The following is a 14789-nucleotide window of genomic DNA, read 5'->3' on the forward strand; positions in this document are numbered from 1 at the left end:
CCGCCAAAACATCGAATATCGGGGGGTTCTGTAGTATGTGGGCTATACGATATCGTGAACCTATTTAGGCAGTTCTCTTCCCGAGGGTAAAAGTGTTTAAAAAGAAAATCTTGTGTGGATTTTTAGACAATTCCATTGAAAATCTAGCTAAAACCATCAAAATACCGAACATTGGGAGGTAACGGTATATGGGGATATACGATATCGTGCACCTATATAGACAATACTCTTTCAGGGGGTAAAGTATTCAGAAGGAACTCCTTTGTGGATTTTCCGACAATTTCATTGAAAAATGTTGCTACAATCATCAAAATACCGAATATTGGGAGGACCTTTATATGGAGACTATACGATATAGGGGACCAATATAGGCCAACTTTGAACTTGACCTTTGCTTTCTATCTTTATTCGTTTTGACTCCAGCGTGATTACAACAGACCGACAGACGGGGTTAAATCGTCTTGGAATTTTAATCTAATCAAGAATATATATACTTCGTGGGGTCTAAAATTTATATTTCAATTAGTTACAAACAGAATGACGAACTTAATATAACCTCCATATTATTTATGGTGGAGGGTATACAAAATTCATTTACAATGGTTACAGACATGTATTGGACATTGACGCATTATTAAAAAAAAATAATAATAAATATTTACATTTATCACTTAACCTTACAACTTAACAAATGTGGCAGCAAAAGGTCCGACCAGCTCTCATAAGATGCCTTCGGACAATTCTCTTTTGTATAAAACTCAGCCACATAAAAAAGAAAATCAAATGCATTGCCTAGAAAAAGAAAAAACCAAAATATTAGATTTCCCATATTTTTTGACATCCTTTTCGTAATATGACTCAAACTGAAAGCCGAGGCTATAAATTGAATTGCCAATAATGGAAAAAATAATCTCAGCGAAATGTCAATAAAATACTCATGAGCTATGGCGGATATTACAAACACCGCCATGCCACAGGCCGCTGTGGAACCCTTAAAAACATACAAATAGAAATCCTTAAATATATACTCATACAGCCAATCGCCAACCAAAATATTCCATTTGCGAAAATATTCAAATATATCGCCCGATGTCCACCAGTCCCTGTAGAACATACGATCGCCGAAACGTAACAATTCAGCTGTAAGATTTGACCAGGAATGCAGCAGAAAATAAAAACCACTCAACAACATTATCATAGAGGTCATTTGCAGTTGGAAAAGGGTGCGAACTAATAACGCTGCATTCAGTTCCATTTTGCCGAAATTTCCCAAACCTGGCTTCAGATGATTTTCCATAAGAAAGGCAAACAAAAACACATAGGCCACACATTCCACAAAACGGGCAGCCACAAAACGCCAACGAATGCAGGAGGTTCGGGGATAACTATCTCGATACAGGAAAGTTGGTGCAAACAGATAATAGAAATATCTACTAAACGGTGGAATTGTCGTAGGGCTGTCTGAGGTATCACCGCTCTTCAATTTTCCCCGCATAACACGGCCGCAAATTGTTCGCACAAAGGCATGTTGTTTCATTACCAGTCGAAGGGTTTCCATTAGGAGTGCTGTTGCAGAAGCATATTTAATGTCTAATTTAAAGCAATATTTTGCTGGAAGATATAAACACATGAAAACGCCAAGGATATATCCCATAAGACACAATGAAGACCATAGGCTTTGTAATGTTTCTAAAATCAAAATGGAAGAAACTTAAATTATGGTAAAAAATTTATATAGTTTTCGAAACTTACCATGTTGATGAAGTTTTGACCGCACGTTGGACCAGATTTTCAAAGCATAATATACGCTGCAAGTGTAGGCATTCAAAACCAGCCACACGCCAAATGCATAATGTAGATTTGTAAATCCAGTTTGAAATATACCAGCGCCCAGGGTCATCCTTGAAGCAAAATGAAAATTTTTTTAACAATTTTTCAACGAAGTAAAACGAAATCCCACTTGGAATCTTGTGATTTTGGAAAAAATAAAATGAAACCAATAAAAAAGATCCAAACCAGGAGTATCCCCAATTAAACAGGCTGAAGCACAACCTTTTTTATAATGATGCATAGAGAATCAGCCCTTGGATCTGTATAACTTAAATGCGCTTTCAGACTTCAGACAAGTTTTTCTCTTGAAATTGCCATCACACCTCAGCGGCGAACATTAAGAAGAGAAAGTCTCATAGGTTGGACAAATCCAAACGTGAACTAGACCCAATGAGATCCAAGTAAGCTCAAATGGTGTTTGACCGTGGGCCTTCATTTCGGATTGTATTTTCCGCGATCAAAAATCTGGGATTTTCAGACAAATAACCGGGTGTTGATGGTATGGCTGAACAAAAAAAATTATAGTTCTTCTTTATTTTCTCCATAATATCGTGTGTGGGGGTCGTTGATACCTGGACATATCAACCAATATTAGGTTTGGTTACCATGTTCGCTTGTGGCAGAAGAAGAGGAAAGCGGCATTGCCACTAAAAAACATTAGGTTAGACCGGGCTGAACTTTTAAAACCCTCCAAAAAGAAAACATCTTATATATATAAAAAAGAAAGTTGTGTTAGTTACTACGCTTATAACTTAAAAACCGCTGGACTGATTTAAACGATTCATACAAATTCGGAATTGTCTCCTGTCCGAAAATAATAATATCCAAAAAAATCGCGTAAAAATGTGATATATTAACATTTTCATTATGACTGTTGAAATGTACAATAGTAATGTTTTATTTTCCATGATTTTTTTTTCCATTTTGACTTAATTTTTTCTAATGTACATTTGTAGTGTTTCTTAAATTTTATTTTTGAATTCGAATATTAATACCAATTTATTTAATTGACTTAATTTCTTGAGAACTGAAATTGATGGCGGGTTACATGAAAGTGTAGTATCGAATTATGTGGTAGCAAAACGGAATAGATGATATCGAAATAATTTAACGCGGTCACACCAAAGTTAAAAGATAATTACTTTTTCAAAATCGCTAAAAAATCACGAAAAAGAGATCTCATTGCAAAAATTCTCAATTCGGGAAAAACCAACAAAAATTAATGGAATCGAATTTTAAAATTATAGTACATTCTATTGACAAACTTTGTAAGGAGTTTCAAACATTTACTGTAAAAACTCAGCGAACAAGTTGAAGATTTTTTTCAATTTGTTATTCTTCTTTTGTCAATTTTTTTTTCAATTTGTATTATCATATTGAATTCAGTGGATTTTTTTTTGTGAACAAAATAAAGAATAATTTTTCACTATATACAATTTTTCACCAAAAAAATTATATAAGTGCGAAATACGATGTTAACTGACATCTACCTTTCAATTCCAGGGCCTACATCGTGGTTCCGGTGGGATATGCAAACACATTTAAACAAACAAAAATGACCGGAAAAGCCTAATGGGGCTCATTTCAAAGCGTGGACCTACTTCTTTCATGTGACAATAATCCGTCCAATGAGAGCTCAAAATGCAAAATTCTTTGGGAGTACAATCAGTAAAATATAAAGGGTCCAGAAATTCTTCTCAAACATTCAAGATACCTTAAATCGCTTTTGCAGGTCATGATATCGATCATAACTCGCGAATAAGGGTACAACCCGATTTAATATTTATATAACCATCGTATGATTTAAGCTATTTTTGCGGTCTTGGCCACTTTTTTCATTTTTTGGCCCTTATTTGGGATCTTTGTTTCTAAGATTGTTATCTATTGCAAGTCAAGTCTACATAGACAACTTTATATTATAACGATTGTTATCTATTGCAAGTCTTAAATGCCAAATTTGAAAAAAAACGTGGAAAATGTGCCAAATATTATCAAAACACCGAATATCGGGAGGTACCGTTATATGGGGGGCTATACACAAACACGTGAACCTACACATACAATGTTTCGCCACAGGAGCTAGAACCCTTAAAGAACTACAAATACCAATTTTTAGAAAAAATCCGTAAAAAATGTGGCAAAAATCATAAAAATATCGGTGGGAACGTTATATTGGGGGCTATACGAAAACGTAGACTGATGTATCTCATTTTCAATACCAACCATCCTAGGTACAATACAAATTGCAGTGCCAAATTTGCCAAAATAAGCTCTACGTCAAATAATGTGGGCTGTATCGTGATTTCAACAGACAGACAGACATCATTAAATCGGCTTAGAATTTTATTCTTTATGGGTTCTACGATGAATATTTTATACTTAATGGGTTCTACGATACATATTTATGGATGTAACAAACGAAATGACAATATTAATACACCCTCCTTTTCAAGGTGGGGGGTATAAAAATTGCAGTGTCGCTGAATTCTCCCTTCATCAAATATACCAAATCCAAAGAGGCAATAGACGAAAAGAACATACCGCTAATTAAGTTAATTATTAAATTAAGTTAATTATTGCAATCGTTATGTTGATGGATATCCGGTCAAAATTACTGATAGGGGGTTGCATCTTACCAGAACGAACCTGAAGTTTGTTACAAAATTCAAGAGAAACTATTCCGACGCAGCTTTAAGGGAACTTCTGATAAGTAGGATTTCAACGTACAGAACAGCAGTGAAACCCATCGGGGTTCCCAAAAAGACGACGACGACTTTGGAATGCTCGTATTTGCCTGAAACGGTGGTTTCGAAGGAGACAGAACCTTAGCAGTCTGTTCAGGAGGCTGCTATGTCTTCAGATCAGGATATCACCCTTCAATTCGGAGGAAGGCAGGGCTACGATGAAGTCTGTCGAACCGGAGATCCTGAAAAAGTCTCTAGGAGGAAGACCAAGTCGGCAACTCCACCTACTACAACGGTTTCGAAAGTGAAAGCTTGAAAGAGCCCGACCAAAAAGACAAGAGACAAAATGGCATATCGAAGAGCAGTTAATTACTGCAGTCGTTATGTTGATGGAGATCCGGACAAACTCATTGATGAGCCGTTGCAACGTATCACAACAAACCTGAAGTTTGTTACGTAGTTCAAAAGGAACTATTCCGACTACAGCAGGATCCCCATTTACAGAGCAGCAGGAAAACAACCATCCGAATTCGAAGTAAGGCAAGGCTTCGACGATGTTTGGAGAACCGCAGATCCTGAAATAGTCTGTAGGAGGCAAACCAAGTAGACGTCTGCCTCAAAATGCTCCAAACTGTCTTTGCCGAGTCCAAATGCGACTACGGCATCTCCATCTAGCGCAGGGTGAAAATACAGAAAGGCAGGACAAAGTCTGCCAAGAAATGGTCACGACGATCGAGCAGATTGTAAATTAAATTTAAATTAAGGTTCAGGTGTCTCAGCGGAAAGTTTAACATTTCACTGAAACTATAGTTTTACATTTAAGGGATTTTAAAAGTGGTCGATTCGGACATGAATAAAATTTTCATATGGAGGAGGGAACAAAACATTGTTTTTTGCTGCATTCGTGTAATTGTTAGGAGAACATGGGGACTAGATTTACCGTTCTGGCCTGTCTTTAATCACACACCACAGTCACCGGACAATCATTAAACGCTTTCAGCAGCATTCTCAATATCCACAATAACTTTGCCAACAAAAGAAAAATTCATCATACTTCAACAATATAATCCAGAGTAGGCAACCTCCATGATCTTTCTATATCTTCAACAATATAATCCAGAGTAGGCAACCTCCATGATCTTTCTACGTGCTGCAGCTTAAAGTTATGGCTTTTCATTTGAAACAGACAACTTTTTCCTTTTACCTAAAAAAACGAGCGATTATTCATAACAGATAAAATCCCCTAAAATAATTATCCAACTCTTCTTGTGTTTTTTTTTTTTTTAATTTGACGTTCTTCTTAACCCAGATCTTCCAAATTTAATAAGTTATCATCTCATTACTCACCTGCCATTAGCCAAATATTCCAAAAGTACATTTTGTATCAGATAGAAAACAAAGCCTACTATGAAAATGTTATAAATTGTTCGGATATGCCCAACTTGCATTAGGGTTGTCAAATACGATTCGCGACTTTGGAAAACTTTTTCCGGAAATTTCTTTAGAAATTGTTTGTTTTGCTCCTCTCTCGATTTACCACTCATCCGATTAGCGTCTTTTCGCCTTCTATCGCTGTAGCGCTCTTCATAGGAATCTTTGTTATTTTCATGAAATTCCAAAATGGGATTGGTACCAGTTACAGTTGTAATAGGATTTTGAAATTCACGAATTTGTAATTCATGCTGCCGCAGGTCCTTCTCCAAATCATTCACAATATCAGACATACGTTGCTGAACCTCATCCAATAGATTCGAATGGAAAGCCTCCAATTTGTGGCGTACCAAATGCAGTTCTGCGTCATAATTTCTTGGCGGAACAGTACCTAAAAAAAGGGTAAATATAAATGTTAGAAATTATGAATGGACCATTATTATTTGTGGCTGGATAATTGCAAATCACATAAATCTGCACCCAACCACATGATTTTGAGTTATTTGCACAGATACTCAATAATAAATGAATAAATAAACATTAAAAAGCTAATTAATACACTCGAATGTCACATAAAAAGTGAAAGTTGTAATGATCTCATGAATGTCAATAAATCTCTACCAGCCATTAGAAAAAATTGATTTGAAATAAGGTTAAACAAGTAAAAAAAACGTTAAGTTCGGCCGGACCGAAATTCCAATACCCTCTGCCATTGGGCAAAGAAAAAATTTTGATATGAATGTATCTGAATTCAAACGTGTTGCGCTTTAAACTACAAATACCACTAAGACCATTTGGATAATGCTATTAAACTTTTTTCAAAAAACCATAAATTGGGTGTGTCCGTTATATGGAGGCCATACCAAAACAAGCACCTATTAAGGCAATTTTGTACTTGTACTCTATATCTCATCTTTAATACCAACCATCCCAGACACAACAAGTAAAAAAGCTGTAAGTTCGGACGGGCCGAACTTTGAATACCCTTGACCATTTGGAACGAATTTGGCAATTCTCAAAAACAAAAATATCCGTTAAAAATTCTCCTAAAATCTTAAAAATACCGAATGAAGCTGTTACATTAGGGTCTATACGACGACGATAGGGAACTTTTGTCATAAGCCATTACAATATTCAAATGCGAAACTTAACAAAAAAAATCGGCGAATAATGTAGCTAAAATCAACAAAGTACCGAATATCGGGAGGTACAGTTATATGGGGGCTATACGAAGACGAGAACCTGCACAGACAATTTTCTATCATAGGTTGTAGTATCCACTGCGAACATCAAATACCGATGAATAATGTAGCTAAAATCAACAAAGTACCGAATATCGGGAGGTACAGTTATATGGGGGCTATACGAAGACGAGAACCTGCACAGACAATTTTCTATCATAGGCTGTAGTATTCATTTCAAACTTCAAATACGAAATTTAAAACAATTCCGATGAATATTGGCGCAAAAATCATCAAAATACCGAATATCGGGAGGTGCCTTTATGTGGGGGCTACACCAAAACGTGGACCTACATGGCCCATTTTCAATACCAAAAGTCCTGCAGACATAATATACATTTGAGTAAAATTTTATCAATCTACTTCAATTCGTTCGGAAGCTAGAGTGATTTCCACACACGGACAGACGGACATCGCTATAACGACATAGAATTTTATGCTAATCAAGAATATAAAATGCATAAATGTATATTTCGAGGTGTTACAAACGGAATGACAAACTTAATATACCCTCCATACTATGGTGGAATGTATAATAAAAATTGTTCTGCCGAATTTTGAAGCCCTACGTTAAATAATGTAACGGTATCGTGACTTCAACAGACAGACGGACATCGTAAAATCGGCTTAGAATTTTTGATTATAAATATATATGAATACGACGAATTTTTGGGGATGTTACAAACGGAATGATACCTTTTCAAGGTGAAAGGTATAAAAAGAAATTGAAATTTTTCAAACTTTGTAGCTGTCAAAACATTTCTTATTATTCCATTGAACTCGTTCTTACCGTTTTGTATACATTGATCTGAGGGAATACCATTTCGTTCAGAATTTGCCACCATGGTTTTAATCTTTTTTTTTTTTTTTGTTGTATTTTCGAATTTATTTCATTTGAACAGCAAATGGAACAATATAAAGTGTGTTGTGTTTCTTCTAATTGCTTTGTACTTCCACTTTCAAACTCAATTTGAGACTGGTCGATTGTTTGGGATGTTCTTAATGTTTTGTTTTAAACTGGCATTGACCCAATGCCCCATATAATACGAATCATGTCTATCCAGTTGTGATCGAAAACCAATCAAGCGATATTTTGTAATAAAGTGCAAATAAACTTATTAGCAATTTAATAAACAAAAAACATATAGTATAAGTCAAACAAAAACATAAAGAACGTTGACCTAAAATCGGAATTTAAAAAAAGGAAAAGTTAATAATAAAATAATTAACAAATAAAATGTTTAATTTAATATAAATCCATGAATACAAACCTATATACAATGTTATATATGGAACAAATTGAACTTTCACAAAATGTAGACTGTTCCATTTCTAGCGGTCGTGTTACTCCACACATAGATTGAAATTTATTTGTGTATCAGGAATCAAACCCATTGAAGAGGAATGGAGTCATTGGTTTTATTTCAGAACCCTCAAAAATCTATAAGTTTTGCGATATTTTTCGATGTCATGAAGGAAAAATCGGTTATCGTATTAAAAATGTTTGAATTCCCGCAGTTCTGGAACAGACCATGTCTCCGTAATGGTGTTTAATTTGGGGTGTTCATTAAGTTCTCCAACACTTTACAGTCCACGTTTGGTTACTACCTCCAATTTTAGGGTACCGCTTTTAGGGGTTTGACTATATTTTGCAAAGAAATCAACTATATTTTTGTATTTGGGATTCAAATTTTGTAAGACAGCAAGGAGATCGAAATTGGTTCTCCAAACAGTTTATGTAGTTTTTAGGTCTTTTGAAGTTATAGACCATCTTTAAACGGAACTAGCTATGATTTGGTAATTGAGGTTCCATCTGTATAGCCTCCAAAATAAAATGGGGCTTATCTTAAATGTATAATTCCATTTGGCAAACCTCGGAATAATAGTCGAATAACCCCACGTTGTAGCCGTGTCCCTCTTTCCAAATTTCAATCGAGCTGAAGCTATTTAGGATAGCGTTTCGGTTTCTCAGTGAGTAGTTTTATTTCTGTAATAAAACATTCAGTGTATATCCATATTTAGATGTATGATGGTACCTACAGACTTTTCGTATTTTTAAGTTTTTAGGCTGATTTTCAACCGAATCAACTATAATGTGGCATTTAGGCGACTCAGTAGGCAGTTTTTCTCCTCGCAAAAAATATTCAATATAGGTTCCACTTTTTTATTTAAACCCCATACAACAGTATCCCCTAATTTTAGGTATTCCGAAGCTTTATGTCACTATTTCCAACAAAATAGGCTCAAATTTAAAGTCTCCATGTATTGACAGTGTAGATCAAGTATAAAGAACATTAATCGATATTTTAACCACCCAGTGATTGAACCATCTTCTCCAATACACAAATTTTGTTCTACTCCAAACGCGAATTGTATTTTTCGAAACCATGAGCCCTTTCAATTTCTATTAAAATATTAAAAAACAAATTGTCCATTGAAAATCGGCTTCAATTAACAGATACCAAGTGACGCATTTCAATTAGGTCGCTCTAATTTTTGCATCTGGCAATGCCCTTACTGTATATTGACAGCCATCAGCTGGAAAGCATTGAGAGCGCATGTTTCTTTTTTCAGTCTGCTGCGAGAGTTTCCCAATAAACAAGTCAAAAAAGTTCCGAGAGGGAACATTTCAGATAAAAGAAATTCTTTTATTTTAGCCGATTTCAAATTGCAAACGCAGTGACGTTTCAATTTTTTTTGTATTGATTACAAAAATCAAGTGATACAGGTGCCCCATCATTATTGACACAAGATGTTGGTGAACGAAGCCCGTTTAATGTTGAGCCGTACTGGTGCTGTGGCCGCACGTCAGCAGGTATGGCAGAAACACGGCTAATTTCCAAATGATTTGTGGCGGTGGGGGTACTATGATTGCCCACCCAGCCATAGAACAATGTGTCTTACATAAGTGGGAAAATGATAAAGTTGTGAAAAAGAGTTTCATAATTTTCTTTGTCAATAGAAGAAAAATAATGAAGCTGGTCGTAAAAAGTAAATTTCTACGGCAAGATATTGGCTAATAAATGTGTTATGTAAACCATAAGCGCAGCAAATTTTTTGAAAATTCGCGTGCCTCACGAGGCAAAATTTTCCATTGCATATATTATTGAGTGTCATAGTTTTGTTTATGCAGTGTAAATGCTAATGTGTGTTTTTTCACGTATTTTTTGCAGTTGCGTTCCCTCACCTCGGGCACCCAACAAAATAACCAGCAGGCTGAAGCTAAATCGGCACCTGAACCCCAAATCAAAACTTTCCAAATCTATCGCTGGAATCCCGATAATGCTGGCGAGAAGCCCTACATGCAAACATATCAGGTTAATTTGCGTGAATGCGGTCCCATGGTCTTGGACGCCTTGATCAAAATCAAAAATGAAATGGATCCCACTTTGACTTTCCGTCGCTCATGTCGTGAGGGTATTTGTGGTTCATGTGCCATGAACATTGCTGGCACCAATACATTGGCTTGCATCAGGTAAGAAGTGTGGTGGTGACATTATAAGAAATGAAAATGGTTTCTTTTCCTACATCATGGCATTAAACAAATGTTGCTAATTATTAAAGTTTGGTTTTCAGAACGATCCCATGCTGTGAGGGCACTAATTTATGGATATGTAAAGAAGGGATCGATCTTTTAGAACTAGTTTGGATAAGTGTTGTCTTGTAGAAACAGGTAGAAATGCATTCGATTGGTTATGGTTTTTTCAATTTAAACTTTTTAGCTACATTTGAGAGATCTAATATTTTATGAAGTTGTTGTTGTTACACCTATGCATTTTATTGTGATATTGAGCAGACATATCGCTGTCTACATACACACAAGAGGACCATGAAAGGGCAAAGCATTATAAAAATATAGATTAAGAACATAGATAAAAGCAACAGTATGGCTCATTATTGTTGTTATTTAAGGCAACTTTTTGGAGCATAGGAAAGTCAAGTTCGGCAAGTAGCGATGATGATTATCAGGTGATTAGAAAGTAAATAAAAATATTAAATAATTTCTTATTTATAGTTTTGTTTATTATCAGGCAGGTTTTAAACAGCATCTGTAAATCTAAGGCATTCCCTTCTGGGAAATGTGAAAATGGACAAAGAAATTTCCTGAAAATCAAGCAAAGAAATTATTAATAAAAATCAACAAGGGAAATTTTCGTTCCGAATTTGGCACATCGTTTAAAAGTTTGCGGACTTCGAACAAGTTCTTTTAGGGGTCAAATGTGTGATAAATTGTCAATATTTATATCAAGCACATCATTATATTTGCGTTATTTAGGTCAAGTCAGAATTTTGGCTGGAAATCCCACACAAACGACAAATTTTAAAAATATCGGTTTCGTCCAACAATTTAAGAGAAATGTCAACTTCGTATCGTGTGAAGGATATTAATTTTGGACTACATTATTCGACCACAAGTTTTTCACATTTTCACATCATTAAGCTCATCTCGAAAGAGAAATAAACACATAAATCGTAAACATATGATCTTCCCCAAAGAGGTTCTTCCAGTTACAAAGATGTTCATTTTATTAAACCCATGCCTAGTTCAATGACTGAAAATAGCGAACCTTTATTAAGGCGCCTCCAAAAGTCCTCAGCAGAAGAAAACCCAACTTTTCTGCTCATTTAGTGGCTACTCAGAAAGGAGGAACGATTTTTAAAAATAGCCTCATTTTGCAAATGATTTAGAAGGCCCAGGACTGAGAATATTAACCTTTTGACTTAACGGACTGATTCTTATTTCTCTTATATTTCATATAATTTCTTCCACGTTTTTTCTTTCTTTTTTCAGCAAAATCGATACCAATACATCAAAGCCTTTGAAGGTTTATCCTTTGCCTCACATGTATGTTGTACGTGATTTGGTACCCGACATGAATCATTTCTATGAACAGTACAGATCCATTCAACCCTGGTTGCAACGCAAGTAAGTTACTCATAACAAAATCTATTTCAATTCCACAACTAAACAATAAAAATCTTCCTTTCTTTTTTTAGAAACGAAGCCAGCGAGAAGAAGGGCAAGGCCCAATATTTGCAATCCGTTGAAGATCGTTCCAAATTGGACGGTTTGTATGAATGTATTTTGTGTGCCTGTTGCTCGACTTCATGCCCATCATACTGGTGGAATGCCGAGAAATACTTGGGCCCAGCTGTCCTCATGCAGGCCTACCGTTGGATCATTGATTCTCGTGATGAAAGCACCCACGAACGTTTGGACAAGCTTAAGGATCCCTTCAGTGTGTACCGTTGCCACACCATCATGAACTGCACACGCACCTGTCCCAAGGGTTTGAATCCAGGTCGTGCTATTGCCGAAATCAAGAAACTCTTGTCCGGAATGGCCAAGAAACCAGAACCCAAATTGGATACTGCTGCTTTGCACAAGTAAACGATTTGAGAAGAACGAACAACAACTATTATTGTAGTGATTAATTATCGCTTTATAAATCCAAGTTTCCTGATATTCTCTTTGTACTTATAAAGTCGATCTGATATTTCTTTCCAAACTATAATTTATTGCAAAACACCAAACTTGTATTGAAATAGCTTATCGCTATTCTTGATTTCAATGCTGTGCTCCTATTGTCATATTTTTGTCCTTAACTAAAATCTGAAGAGGTTGCTGTGTTGCTCCAACTGTCACCACCACCACCTTTTCTCTTTTTTAAGAATTATAAAGTTTTGAATCTATTTCTCAAGTTATCTTGTGTTTGTTTTATTTATTTTTGTTATTGAATTGAAATATTTTACAATTTTGACCAGATAAGAATACTACAAATTGAAAAGTATGTATTCTAATACATATTTAAGAAGCATAGAGTTTTTGGTGCAAAAGTTTGTAATAAACATGTAGTGAACTATCGTATATATATTAAACAACATACTTCAGTATATAATGAAATAAATGCATAAAGAAAATAACAGAGGTTTCTTTTTATTTCACATACAATATATAAAAAATTATAAAAAACCATGTAACATATAGTTTGAAAATATTCTTTTTAAAAGTCCTAACATTCAAAACTGTGCGCCGCAAAGTATGCTAAGAAATATAGCACTTGACATATTTACCCTACGTTTACACTGAAGGCATTTATTATAATGAGTGCTAAGGATAGCTCCATTCCGGTGCTATTTTAGTGGTGAAAGTAGCAACACAGTACAGAAATGTAAAATTAAGAAGACAAAAACAACAATGCCTGCATACAGCTGATAAATATAATTTACTGTAATTTACTTTGTCAAATTGAACTACATGCAAACGGGCTTCCATCTCTGCTTTGTGTATGTACAATGGATTTTTAAAAATACTTTTCTAAAAATGAGGTGTTGTCAAATGAATATGAATCCATGACATTTCCTTCTTAATTCTATCATGGATAATATATGCTCTGTTCCATTTTGATAAAACTTTGATCTGTTTCAGAACCTGCAAGAATTTACTACGTTTGTATTTTTTTTCGATCAAAACTTTTACATTCTTGCAGTTCTGGAACAGACCATTTGTTGTTTTGTTATGAATAGAACTGAATGAAATGCCTGTGTCAGATTTTCTACTTTGACTTGTCGTGATGTAAAAAGTTGTTGAAGAGAACATACAAATAGAAGAAAGGAGCGCCATTTATTTAAAGTGAATTGAACACAACGTGTAAAAGTAATAGTTGAAACTTTTACGTTGCGGAGCACAATTACTCTATTCCAGTACCTGCAAGAATCTAGATATCAAAAGTAAAAATCTGTTATCGTAGTAAAAACTTTGAAATGTTTGCAGTTCTGGAACATACCAAATAATAATGAGATTGTCCAACCCATTTTTTGAGTTACCGACAAAACTTGTTAAAATAAGTTTTTCCAGAACTTCAAGAATGTTAAAGTTTTTGCTTTATGATATCGAAAAAAGGTAGATTTTGTAACAGAGCAAATTATACCAGGCATGAACCTATTGTAAAAAAAATTAATTTAAACATTATTTTAAATTAAATCAGTTTTTCGATTAAAATTAAATTATTTTCGTTAAAAATTAATTTGAAACAAAATTTCTGAATTTTATTTATTTAGTATTGGTTTATATTGCTTTTCTTCATAACTTGTTCACAATGCCAGAAATTTGGTTTGTTCCAGAACCTGCAAGTACCTAATAGGTTTGCAATTTTTTCGATATCATAAAGGGATAATTGGTTATCGTACTAAAAACTTTTAAATTCTTGCAGTTCTGGAACAGACCAATAGTTAGCAAAAAGAGGGAAGCCTTATTTACACATTGCTCTGTTCCAGTAACAGCAAGATTCTACCAATTTTGCAAATTTCCTCGATAACATACATTGAAAGTCGGTTATCGTAGTAAAAACTTTCATCATCATTCATTTTTGCAGTGCTGGAATAGATCATGTAGAAGAATACAGGTAGCAGCATTAACGCAGCTGCTGGGACAAAAAATTGGAATTGACTATGTTGAAGAAAATATTATTCAAATTTGTAATAACCTCCGTTTGACGTCGAATAAGAATACAAATAAAAATTTTCTTATATTTAAAGAAACATTTTAAAATGTTTGATATATAATTGTTTCCAAGTGTTAATGCATTCTCCTGTATTCTTC

The 14789-nt window shown here is 34.7% G+C and overlaps 2 protein-coding genes across 2 annotated transcripts; one reads left to right on the plus strand and one right to left on the minus strand.

The window, feature by feature from the left end:
- Positions 1 to 498: 498 nt before the first annotated feature.
- LOC131801360 (sterol O-acyltransferase 1-like) lies at positions 499 to 8310 on the minus strand. The gene is made up of 4 exons (XM_059119933.1): positions 7977 to 8310; positions 5862 to 6336; positions 1753 to 1901; positions 499 to 1689 (listed from the first exon to the last, which is right to left on the minus strand). Exons 1-4 carry the CDS (start codon positions 8029 to 8031, stop codon positions 668 to 670), a joined length of 1701 nt encoding a protein of 566 aa, XP_058975916.1. The 5' UTR covers positions 8032 to 8310; the 3' UTR covers positions 499 to 667.
- A 1441-nt stretch (positions 8311 to 9751) lies between these two features.
- LOC101899606 (succinate dehydrogenase [ubiquinone] iron-sulfur subunit, mitochondrial) lies at positions 9752 to 12888 on the plus strand. Its single transcript, XM_005190424.4, has 4 exons — positions 9752 to 10001; positions 10360 to 10661; positions 11979 to 12113; positions 12185 to 12888. Exons 1-4 carry the CDS (start codon positions 9939 to 9941, stop codon positions 12576 to 12578), a joined length of 894 nt encoding a protein of 297 aa, XP_005190481.2. The 5' UTR covers positions 9752 to 9938; the 3' UTR covers positions 12579 to 12888.
- The last annotated feature ends 1901 nt before the right edge of the window (positions 12889 to 14789 follow it).

The sequence above is a fragment of the Musca domestica genome, unplaced genomic scaffold (assembly GCF_030504385.1).
Source record: "Musca domestica strain aabys unplaced genomic scaffold, Musca_domestica.polishedcontigs.V.1.1 16, whole genome shotgun sequence".
Lineage (NCBI taxonomy): Eukaryota > Metazoa > Arthropoda > Insecta > Diptera > Muscidae > Musca > Musca domestica.